This window comes from Alosa pseudoharengus, unplaced genomic scaffold, assembly GCF_046254945.1.
Source record: "Alosa pseudoharengus isolate Yale_2024_CS ecotype anadromous, Long Island Sound unplaced genomic scaffold, YU_APseudo_1.1 YU_APseudo_1.1_scf_1, whole genome shotgun sequence".
Classification (NCBI taxonomy): domain Eukaryota; kingdom Metazoa; phylum Chordata; class Actinopteri; order Clupeiformes; family Clupeidae; genus Alosa; species Alosa pseudoharengus.
The window spans coordinates 28199514-28211771 of NW_027468564.1; the positions used below are offsets into that span (position 1 = coordinate 28199514).

A 12258-nucleotide genomic window follows, 5' to 3' on the forward strand; every position below is an offset into this window, starting at 1 on the left:
TTTACCAATAGTAAATAGCATAGCAATGCAGACCTATGTAATCATTTGTATTACAAGTCTCTGCTGGGAGGTAGGAAGGTATAAATACATTGATTAATGAGGTAGTGGGCATTTCAATTAGTGCTGCAACACGTTGTGTCTCTGGAAACGTAGATTTGCTCATTATTACACATAAATATTGAATTGTATCAACCAAAATGAAGGGCAAAATCACATAATGATTCAAAATATGTATGCCAACATCAAACACCACATATGCATCAGTAATAATGAGGTTTGGATTATTTTCTTGGCTTTTATGAGTGGTTTAACAAATTGCACCAACAGGTTGCTGGATAAGTTAAATAGCAATCTGCAATGGGCCATAATGAAGGTGAAGCCAAGTCTAGGAGTCTCTCAACTGTTAAAGGGAAGGTAATAGATAAGAAGTTTGCTATAAATAAAGAGGTGATTCCCACAGTTCTGGAGAAACCAGTGAAGAGTCTGTGAAGGTGGTATGATGCAAGCCTTAGTGATAAATCAGATGACAGATTTATGGGTAGCGTGGTTTTTTAAAGTTAATTTGAGTAGGGGCTCCTGAATGTGTTTTACCTTGGATTTTGGCACAAGGGATTTTAACATCTAATCCTGTGTATTAATGTAATCACCTTGGTCTGTGTGAGTCTGTGTTTGTTGTTGAGGACGTAGACTCCCTTATCCACGGCCACCAGACCCACTCTGGCCCCAGGATCTCCAGTGATCTTCAGGCTGAAGTTCTGATGAGGTGAGTAGACTGCAACAGGGTGAGATGGCTCCACTTTCAGCTGAGGACAGAGAGCAGGAGAAAGAAAGCAGGTGCATCAAAACAAAATATATATATATATATATATATTTATATATAAATAATTATATTTATATATATATATATATTTATATTTATATATATATATATATATACATATATATATAGTGGAAAAGTCCATTTCCCTGCCTAGACAAAGAGAATAAAGCCTCATGATTGCCAGAGTTTTGACTTAACTAGAATTGCATCTCCGAGGAACTGCAAGAGTGGGCTTGATCAGGTGCAGTTCGCCAAACGGATTGCAACAGAACCTCATTTTTGAAAATCGGGCACGCGGATCTACGGAAGCTTATTGCTGCCACACTAAAATAAATAAAAAGGCTCAGTATTATGTAATTACGTGAAAAGTTTCTTGTTATAACAATATTTTTTTCACGTTTCAACAAGATATGTATCACGTTATTACATGAAATTATCACATTATTTCAAGATATGATATTTTTACATTTTTACAAGATATATATCACGTTATTACATAAAATTATCACGTTATTATGACCACCGCGCAGCAAAGCGGCGGTCATATAGGCTTAGTCAGATTTGTTTTTTTTTTCGCATGTCCAAATTTCCGTCAAGGATTCCCAGGACACTGTAAGACCGGGGTACACGAAACTTGGTGGGCATGTAACCCCACATGGATAGCATGGAACCTCCTTTTTTCGTTTTGATCTGTAGCCCCCCCGCTAGACTGGTCCCCCCGAAAGGAGGGTAGGGCAGACACAGTTTTCTGTGAATATCTCGAGAACCGTAGGGTTTAGGAGGACCATTTTATTTTTGTATGTTGATCTCAAAGGGCCATGTCAACCCATTCCATAACCACTCATTTTATGTATAGCTAGCGCCACCTAGTTAAACACAAAAAAAAATAAAAATGAGGTGTTGTAATCGCAGGTATCTGTGACCTAACATAGCCAAAACTGCACGAAATTGGTAGGAAAAGTGTAGGATCATTATGACACCCTCTGAATGCACGCCAAGTTTCGTGGAATTCCATTCATGGGGGGCCACACAATAAATTAATTTATGTTACTATACACCAACTGGCCTGTAGGTGGCCAGTGACAGTTTTCTGTGAATATCTCGAGAAACGTAGGGCCTAGGAGGTCCACCTTTTTTTGTATGTTGGTCTTAAGGGGGCATGTCAACCTATCCCATTACCACTTATTTCATTTATAGCGCCACCTAGTTAAAAATTAAAAAGCAAAACATTAGATTAGAGGTCTTTATTGTCCACTACTGTGGAAATTCGTCCTTGGCCCCACCAAACACACACAAGCAAGACTACACAACAGGTACAACATAAAGCAGACACAAACAAAAACTACACAGCAGGTACAACAATAACAACATAATGCAAACACACACAAGACTACACAGCAGGTACAACATATGGAGACATGGAAATGGGCAGACACAGTTTTCTGTGAATATCTTGAGAACCGTAGGGCCTAGGATGACCATTTTTTTGCGTATGTTTGCCTCCAGGATTCATGTAAACCCATTCCATATGCACACATGTGCATAAACAGATACACACGCACACATACATTCACAGTAATCCTACGTATGACACATACTCACACAGTAGACATATATACGCATGCATGCACATGCACACACACAGGCACATAAACAGGCAAACACACAAGCACATGCACGCACACACACCCACCTACACACCCACACACACATAAACATAAACATGTACACGCACATATGCACACAATTTCTCAGAATTATGAACAGGCAAGATGGGGGTGGGGTAGTATAAAATGTATATTACATGTGAAATCTATGAACTAATCATGTTTTGGTACTTGTTGTCTAGCAGATACCAGTGAGAATGGAGTGTGCATAATGCAATTCAGTGAGACAGTTAGAATCATATATGCCTTTCAGTGTGACTTATTTTTGTGGAAAACATGTGCTGGACTGGGTGGCGGTCATATTTTGTACCACTCTGCGGTACATCTAGTTCAAGATAATGAAACTAAACGAAACGAGAGGCAAGAATAGGATATGCTCGTTTACACGACTCAATCAAATTCTATTTTAAGCTCGCAAGACATTCTCAATATTGAACACAGTGGATGATATTTATTAGGGATGTCCCGATCCGATATTTGGATCGGATCGGCCGCCGATATTAGCAAAAAATATGGGATCGGCCTGCACGGGAAAATCCCGATCCGGACTCCCGATCCAGTTTGTTTTCAAAACTCCAGTCCGTGTTTTCCAGCGCACCGATGTAGGTAATCCATTCCAGTTTTTTTCAGCTTTTCCCCCCAAATCCGGTCCGCGTTTTTCCGCACACCTAGGGACCTGTCCAGCATCCCACTTGTCTGTGCATGTCCCACTAAGAATTTAAAGTTATCGAGCAAACATTTCATGTCACAGTTGAATTAATATAGCCTAATGTTAACCGCGACCGCGAGTGTCCGCGAGACTCTCTTACTATTAAGGCTCTTTTGCATGTTGCTGCTGACAGCTTTGCCTGTCTAACGAATGTTATCTCCATGATTTAAGATTTTTGTGTAATGTATAGGCACAGCACGCACTTTAATTTCCCTATTTTTACAATCGGCTAGCCTAACAAACGCATTTAATTTAAAAAAGCAACCTGGTCAATCGCTAACAACTAAGTGCACCTAGGCCTACAACTCTACACATCCAAAAGGGTAGAAGCTTCCAGTAGGCTATCATAACTTTTTTTACTGTTTAGTCTGTGCATCGGCGCAGCCTACGACGATGTGAATTGGTGACCGCTGTTGTCGCGGTAAACTTAAGCTCCTGTCTCTAAATAGTGTAGATAGGCCTACTTGCTATGTTGCTTGATTTTCTGTAATAAATGCAGCCTGTAGCCTAGGTTACTTCAGCAAACCCAGACCAGTTGTGGCATCAGTTTCGCTTTTAAAACGCAACAGTGAGAGGCTTTTTAGCGCAGTCTCACTTATCATTGGTGAGCACAGGAGCAGGCTGACACCTGAGCATGTTGAAATGATCACCTTTGTGAAGAAGAATCTCCCCATCATGCTCAGACTGCAGCCAGGGAAAACAGTAGAAATTGAAGGGAGTATGGAGATGGAGCAGTAAAGTGTGGAGGAGATAGCAATACTGTAGAAGGCGTGACAGTTATTTGGGTTGTTATAGCCAATTCAGTGTGTGTGGTAATTTGACTATTTTCTGCTCAGGTTTTGTGTGTGTTGCTTTTATATATAATTTTATATTGTTTACAATATTGTTTACACTGATGGCTTTTTTAAGCCTTGGTTTACACTCTTGAGCAGAGCACTGATGCCAATTCAGTTTGTGTGGTTAATTTACTATTTATTTTCTGTGTGTTTTGCTTTTTTTATACAGTTTACAATATTGTTTGCACTGATGTCTTTTTAAGCCTTGGTTTACACTCTTGTTGTTCAAGAGCAGAGCACTGATGCCAATTCAGTTTGTGTGGTTAATTGACTATTTATTAATTTGTGTTTATTTAACCCTTAAAGGAGTACCGTCACACTGGTGTGACGGGAATGTTGGGAAATTAACATTCTAAAGAATATCTGGGTTCATTGAATTCAACATAGAATTTTAGAACCTTCAATTGTTGCGGAACTTAGAATGTTCAAAAACCTACACCTTTAAGGGTTAACCCTGTTAAGAATAAACAGGTCAGCTTCTCATTACCAACCACTGTGGATTATTCAAACTGACCTAATTAAGTTGGCTAGTTGTTCTTAAGAGTAAAACCCTTTTCAACATGAGTATAACAACAAAATAAGTAAATATCTTTAATCTTTAATACATGCTTGGAACGGCCGGTATCGGTATCGGCCGATGCTAAAAGCTACAATATCGGTATCGGATCGGAAGTGCAAAAAGCTGGATCGGGACATCCCTAATATTTATAGGCCTATAGCGTATGCGAACACCCAAGTATTGTCCAGAATAGTCTGCACCTGTGTGCAGTAGGCTAGCGGAGTGGCAATCGGGAGAGTCGGGAGGATTCCCGGTGGCGCCGGATTACTGTAGTGTGATCTCAAAAAGCGCATGCTATTGCTGTTTGAATATTTTCTTTGCTGTGCTCTCCAGCAGCCTGCACTGTGCGACTGCAGCGCTTCACTTCTCACTTTCTGTGTCCCTTCCCCACAGCCTTACAAATGACAGCGATGACCTGACATGCAGGCTACCGAGCCAGAGCGGTCTACATTCACCCACATTGCGTGAAGATTTGCATATTTATCAAAGCCCTTTCTCCCTCTTGTGTCAAGTTAGCAAAAGTTTTATTTATTGTGTTGATAAGAAGATAAAGCAGAACTATCAGGCTGTGTGAGCCATATATATACAGTCTATGGTGTGAGCAGGCTATCCTGCACAGAACCTCTCTATCGGCCTCCTTTTCAGCAGCTCTCTGCCGATACACACACATCCCTCTTCGCTGCTCCTCAGTCAGCTTGGAATTGACCACATACACACATGCACAAAAACAAACACTCATCAAGCAGCACTGTAATAGCAGTCAGGGTGCAAGTTCATAGACACGACTAGTTATCATTTATGCCAGCCATGAGCTCTCGTGGCCTTGTTTCGTTTAGTTTCGTTATTTTGAAATAACGTGATAATTTCATGTAAAAACGTGATAAATATCTTGTAAAAACGTGAAAAAATAATATCTTGAAATAACATGATATTTTCATGTTATAACGTGAAAATATAATTATCATGTAATAACGTGATACATATCTTGTTAAAAACTTGAAAAAGATATTGTTATAACAAGAAACTTTTCACGTAATTACATAATACTGAGCCTTTTTATTTATTTTAGTGTGGCAGCAATAAGCTTCCGTAGGGATCAAAAGTTGCATTAACGCAACATCCAATAAGCCAAAATGCATAAATAAAGCGGTTGCAGAAATGCAATTCTTTGTTATTTCAATTCAATGTTATTCTTTTCCTCTGGAAGTCTATGGCAGTCCGTCCAGTAAAAATGTGTGTTATTTTGGCACGCTGATTCAGAACAGGCCATGATTCATTTCACCAAGTTGTATGTCTGTACCACAGGCACTCTAGCGCCACCAATGGGTCAAAGTTAGAGTTACATCCATGCACTTAACCTTTGAACTTTAAGCATGAAATAACTGGGAATATGGGAATTAACATAGGGGTATGTGTACTTATGCCCCCTGTATTTTAAGGAAGAACATTTATTGGTAACACTTTATAATAACTACACACAATTCATCATTTATTAAGCCCTTGTTACTTATTAGTGAATGTTTTGTTCATCATTAGTAATTTCTTGAATACATAATTTATCATTAGTTAAGCATTTGTTCACAGTTATAAATGGTTTGTTCATAGTAAATAAGCTTATATCTAAAATATGTTTAAACAGTATTGTTAATACTTAATAAATGATGCAATAATATGTTTTTGATGAAGTAATATTTCCATTATTTAACAGTTGACATACACATGCACTAATGATTAGTTAGGGTGAGGATACATATTTTATAAACCACTTCCTAATACTATAATTCATGATTAACTCAGGAGTTACAAGTGGTTAGTTAATTATATTTTGTGAGCTAATCTAAAGTGAGGACGTTTTATGCCTTGCAACACATTTACAAATGAATTATAAAGTTTACATCTGCATATTCATTTAGCAGACATTTTTTACCCAAAGAGACTTACACATGTCAATGAAATTAAAGAGCAAGGCCACATTGGTGGACGCCGGGGCTTGAATACCCAACTTGGGGTTACTGCATGCCAACCCAGCTCCTTATTCACCTCTGCCCAGTAGTATTACAACAGTCAATTCAAAATATAGCATGTTTACTATGAACAAACCATTTTTAACTGTGTGTTAAGAATACAGTAAAGAATACAGCATTTAATAATAGTTTACAGATGATGTGACACATGTAGGGGGAAGGGCTACAGACACCAGATGTCACAGTGTGACATCTGTAGAGGAGGGCTTATCTCAATAAGATGCAAATGAGCACAATTGTCTTTCCTTTGACTCAGGTGAGGTGACAATTTCCAAATCTATCAGGCCAGTTTTCTCAGTAAAAGGTTTTCAGAGGGGTATACATTCAAATGACCACAACTTATTCAAATATTATCAAATCTCCATGAGTGAGACACATCTTTGAAACTACACTTTCAGAATAACTCTTGAGACATGTGGCTAGTTTTCATACGGCTGGTCACATATTGGCTGTCAGTTTTGTACGATGTCCCGTGCCTGTTTCATTTATTTCATGAAACAACCCACGTTCAACTTCTGCTTCAATAACTCCTGAACAGTTTCATTCAGAGCTGAAAATGCGACTTTATTTGACAGAGGGCAGATAGTAGGGCCTATAGTGACAAAATAGTAGCAGCTGTCGGTGTTGTACGATGTCTGTAAATTACGTTCCTTTGTGGCCAGGGCTGCCCGAGTGTCCGTAGGCCTACAGTACCTAGCAGGTGGCTCACACACACACACACACACACACACACACACACACACACACACACACAAGGGCGAGGGGGAGTGACGGGCACAAACAGCCCATAAATGTTGGATATGCTAGCCTGTGCCGTCAATTCGCGAGACATCTGGCATGGAAATGAGTAAAATGTGTGATTTTCGTGCAAACAAGTAGCCTAATGTGCTGGTAATGTTTGCAAAATAGCGGTTTTTGAAAATGTCCATGTGAAGAACAGGACCTTCAATATATGGCCACAAGATTGAGTGTAACATAAAACAATGATTGTTTTAATTTTAGAATCCTTATTAATGCCTTTATTAATGAGTCCCTGCACTTGTAGTTCAGTTAGGCTTCCTGGGGGAGTGGCTTGGTAGAGCAGCAAAGAGGAGTGAAAGGCAGGGGATTATGGGAGTTGTTGGCTTTTAATGTGTCCTTTGAATACTGACAAATCCTCAAATTTTATATAATCATTTACATCCTAAGAATACAAGGCATTTTATCAGCGTCATGGATGTGACATGAAATAGACACACTTTTATGAGAGATTACATGTTTTCTACAAACTCTGTGAATTTTGAAGGAAACTGCCAAAACCGTGATATATGTAGCATGAAGGAGACTTGAAGGAACATAAAAAGTCTGTTTTTTAAACTATGTGTTATTTTCGTAATGCATTATGTTGGAAAAACTGCCGTTATGGATGTGACAATTTCATGTTATGGATGTGACGTGTCTGAACCACTCCACAAACTACATAAAACACATACATAAGTAGTGAATTTTGATATGAAACAATTGAAATAGTAATTATAAAAAACTAGCAATGAAATTATTGCTTCCTCAGTGCCCATTAAGATCCACAGGAAGAATCAGGACAAGTCATTGAAAATATAAAAAAGATATATATATATTTTTATTTACCGTCATCAATTTTGGTCAATGATTCCGGGTTACTGAAACAGCAGGGAGGGAACATGACATTTGTTGGCCACTCCTCCACTGCACTAGGCTAAATAACTAGCCCTACCTGAACTGTTGCACCCAAGATGATAAAATGCTTATGGTATATTAGTCTCAAGAGCCCGCATCAACCTAGCCCATACCCACTCATTTGTGATTTGGACACATACAGTACAGTTCATGCACGCGCGCGCCCACACACACACACACACACACACACACACACACATTTTTATACACAAAAGCAAACTCACACATGCACACACTCATTTACATGCACATGAGTTCCAGGACGTTTATCAGCTTTGAGGTAAAATAAAGTCTCCATTGAGTCCATTTATCCCCTTTTTAAATATGTATAATATTGCCATGTGAAAACTGTTGTTGCTGTATGGTTGCACACCATATTTATGATGTAAAAAGAGTGTAATTATCCATGAAATTCAATCAGATCAGTTACTAACAATAAAATATAGACCTAAATGAACATTTTAACTATAGTTATATTAATGTGTGCACAACTTTTCTTTTACATGGTAAGGATGACCTTTGCATGGAATTGCCCACATACAATTTTGTGCCCTAGGGGGCACTGCATTCAGCAAACATGTCTTTTGGCCTTTTGGATGTTGTGTTAATGCATGTACAGTGGGCAGTGCTTCGACTTGGCCAGCTTCCCTCGCGGTCCGCGCGCGGGATCACGCTGTATCACGCAACTTTAATTTGTATTTTTCCAGTGACGCTGCAACGACGCTGCAACAACCCAAACAACCGGCAGATAGATAGATAGATAGATAGATAAATACTTTATTGATCCCCAAGGGGAAATTCAGGCCCTACCTGAACTGTTGCACCCAAGATGATAAAATGCTTATGGTATATTAGTCTCAAGAGCCTGCATCAACCTAGCCCATACCCACTCATTTGTGATTTGGACACATACAGTACAGTTCATGCACGCGCGCGCCCACACACACACACACACACACACACACACACACACACACACACACACACACACATTTTTATACACAAAAGCAAACTCACACATGCACACACTCATTTACATGCACATGAGTTCCAGGACGTTTATCAGCTTTGAGCTTTGTCTCAAGTGAGCAGGGTGTCTCGTAAAAAGAAATGGAGCCTGGAAAACCCTACACAGACTTCACTACAGACTTTAGCAGACATGTTTAGAAAATAATTTAATAGCCAGAAATATGCCTGCCCTGCCTTAATAAAGAAATATTTGGTTAACTGCGAGTGAATCCCGTTTGCAGCCGTAGAAGAAACGCAGGACAAATTAAACATTCTGGTTTTCTCCGAGTGCAACGATGATAGACATCATTTGGACAAAATATAGAGCATATTAATCTCCGTTGCTCAGCCAAATGCCTTCCTGTTACGTCCTGTTATCACGGAGTTACAGGCGATAAACGATTTTTGATGGTTGAAGTTTACTTCACTAGGGACTGTTCGTTATTTATTTAAGGGGCTACCGGAGGAGTTTTGGGAGCATTAGTCCAAAAAGACGTGACCCTCCCTCGCCAGCAAGACATTTTTCTATGACCCTCCAAAGTGATTATGAAAAAACGCATGACCCTCCCCTTCAATTTATTGATGCCTTCTGTAGGCTACTGGGTCAATTTGGGAGCTTGCATGCTACCACTCCTTCCTTAAAATGCCTTGAAAAGGCTGTCGTTTGCACAATTTCATAAATAATCACCGGGACTGAAACAGCCTACCTGTCAACTTTTTCCGGGTTTATATTTATATTTTATAGCCTATAACATTAGCTGAGTCACATATTTGGCCATAAGCCGTTTATCATAGTCTATCACGAAACCAAACTACAAAGGCGAACACTTTAACCCTTAGAACCCTAAGCTGTTTTTAGGGCATTTTCACTACCTTTATTCATAAGGATTTATTCTGGTCATTGTAAGTGCCACACACACATATTATATATTGTTTTGTTTTAGCAGAGTCTAGGCTATCCAGATCTGCCATCATTTCATGTATTAGTACTAGCATTTTATTTAGATTTTTAAAGAATTAAAATACAAAAAGCGTATTATAAAAAGTCTTATATTTTGACATGTATCTCAACACAGCAAGCTCATAGCTCTACATGCATTTCATTTGTGTGTAGGGCAGACTGTCCTGAATCTAGCAATATAATTGCCATGTTGGAGGGATACTCTGGGGCTGAGCAATTTACAGATTTACATTTACACAAAATAATGGTTGAATATTAGGCTACTGATGATCTTTATTTAAGAACATGCAGTGCGCGTAGGGCACCAAAAACATCTTGCTCGTAAAAAATCATCATACCGCACATTGTGACGGGTCTGTTATTTAACCTACTTACCTGCGCTAACAGTAATCCTCCTTCCCCCGATACCACAGCTGTGGATAGTGTGGAACGTTCAAGTAATAACACAATCCAATGTGTGTCTTAATTGTCCCCCGCTGACCACCTCACACATTTCTCTAGATTTTGCAACGACCTTACATGACACAATGCCATAAAATGCCAGTTTTTAGGACACAGAATAATGTTTGTAATGATACCAGTTAGGCCTACGTTCAACAGTAACATAAGTGTAATGAGCTATTCATTGTCTAAGGTGAAAGGTGAAGTGAAATGTGGAAAACAAACATTTGCCGATATCATTGGATAGGGGATAGGCATACTTGTTTATTTTTTACGTAGCCTACAATGGCCAGTTCAGACAAAGCCGAAATGACTAATTTTTAAACATTTGTATGGTTATATTGCTTGACTTAAATCCCAGAGAGTAGGCTCCGCACCCCACAGTGATGGGCCTAGCGGTCTTACGCGTTCATTGTGGGGTATAAACAAGCTGAGAATTTAGCGGTGTCACGTCTGCCTGTCACAGACGTGGGGAGCTGAAGCTTGGGATACAGTTACTACAGTAACAGTATTTTATTTTACTTCTTATGGAATATTTTTTTTTCACTTTTATAAAGGCTTTGTTTGAATGCTGTTGGAACAAATAGTAGGCCTAGTTGATTATAAAGGCAACTTTCTGTTGCAATATTCTGTGTGTTCTGGACTGCAGGTAACTTGTTAAGCCAGTGGTTCTCAAACTTTTTCTTTCATTCCCCACTTTGATCAAGGGGGCATTGACTGATGATAGTGGAGATAACATGTTATCCCGAGGCCTTTGCAAGTCAGCATCTCCGACGGTAGTCTACCCTATTAAAAATAGAAGTCTAAGACATCTAACGAAATGCAACAGACTCATATCATCCTCGCATTTGCAAAATGAGGACATACAGACTGCTCAGATAACAGGTGTACCTCCAGTTATGCACGGTTTTAGTCAAGTCATTTAAATGTGCTGGTGAAACAGTTGTGTACTCTATTGTTATTTATCCCCTATTCACCCACGCCGTCAATTCTGTGGCGCAGTGCGTTAAGTGATGTCTGATGTGTGATCAGTGGAATATGTGGAGAGAAGTGGCAGTGTTTTTTTGCGCGTCTGCAGAAGTCAGCCAAATATGAATGTAATTCTGCGGCATAAAGCAGATGTATTTGTTTATTGTACAGAAAAATAAAAATGACATGTCAAGCAGTCAATTGACTACATTGCAAGTCAAGAAGTAGGGCAAATTGATTTACGAAACCAAAACGTGGGTCATAGTTGTCTAAGCCTCTATTGCGTAGCCTGTTAAAAACATCGCAGAAGCCTACCCAAGGCTACAGATTAATTCTGAACAGTTATTTCTCTACTGGCTCAATTATCACACCACTGTTTTGATTTGCGTAGTTGCGTTACCCCCAACACTGACAATAATGTAGACAGCAAATTTCGATTTTCGTTACCACCGTGTAGTCAAGCCTTAAGCCATACCCAAGTAGCCTAAATTGAGGTAATGTTTAATTATGCATGATTTATTTTGTTATTGAATTCGTAGGCTGGGATTACTCTCGGCAACAATTATGTT

At 39.2% G+C, this 12258-nt stretch overlaps 1 protein-coding gene across 1 annotated transcript in view; it reads right to left on the bottom strand.

The window, feature by feature from the left end:
• LOC143118071 (complement C3-like) overlaps window positions 1–12258 on the bottom strand; it is a 182495-nt gene that overhangs the window by 114182 nt on the left and 56055 nt on the right. The window contains exon 23 of the mRNA XM_076279307.1: window positions 648–803. Within this exon, the coding sequence (XP_076135422.1) occupies window positions 648–803 (156 nt within the window). The remainder of the gene's footprint in view (window positions 1–647; window positions 804–12258) is intronic.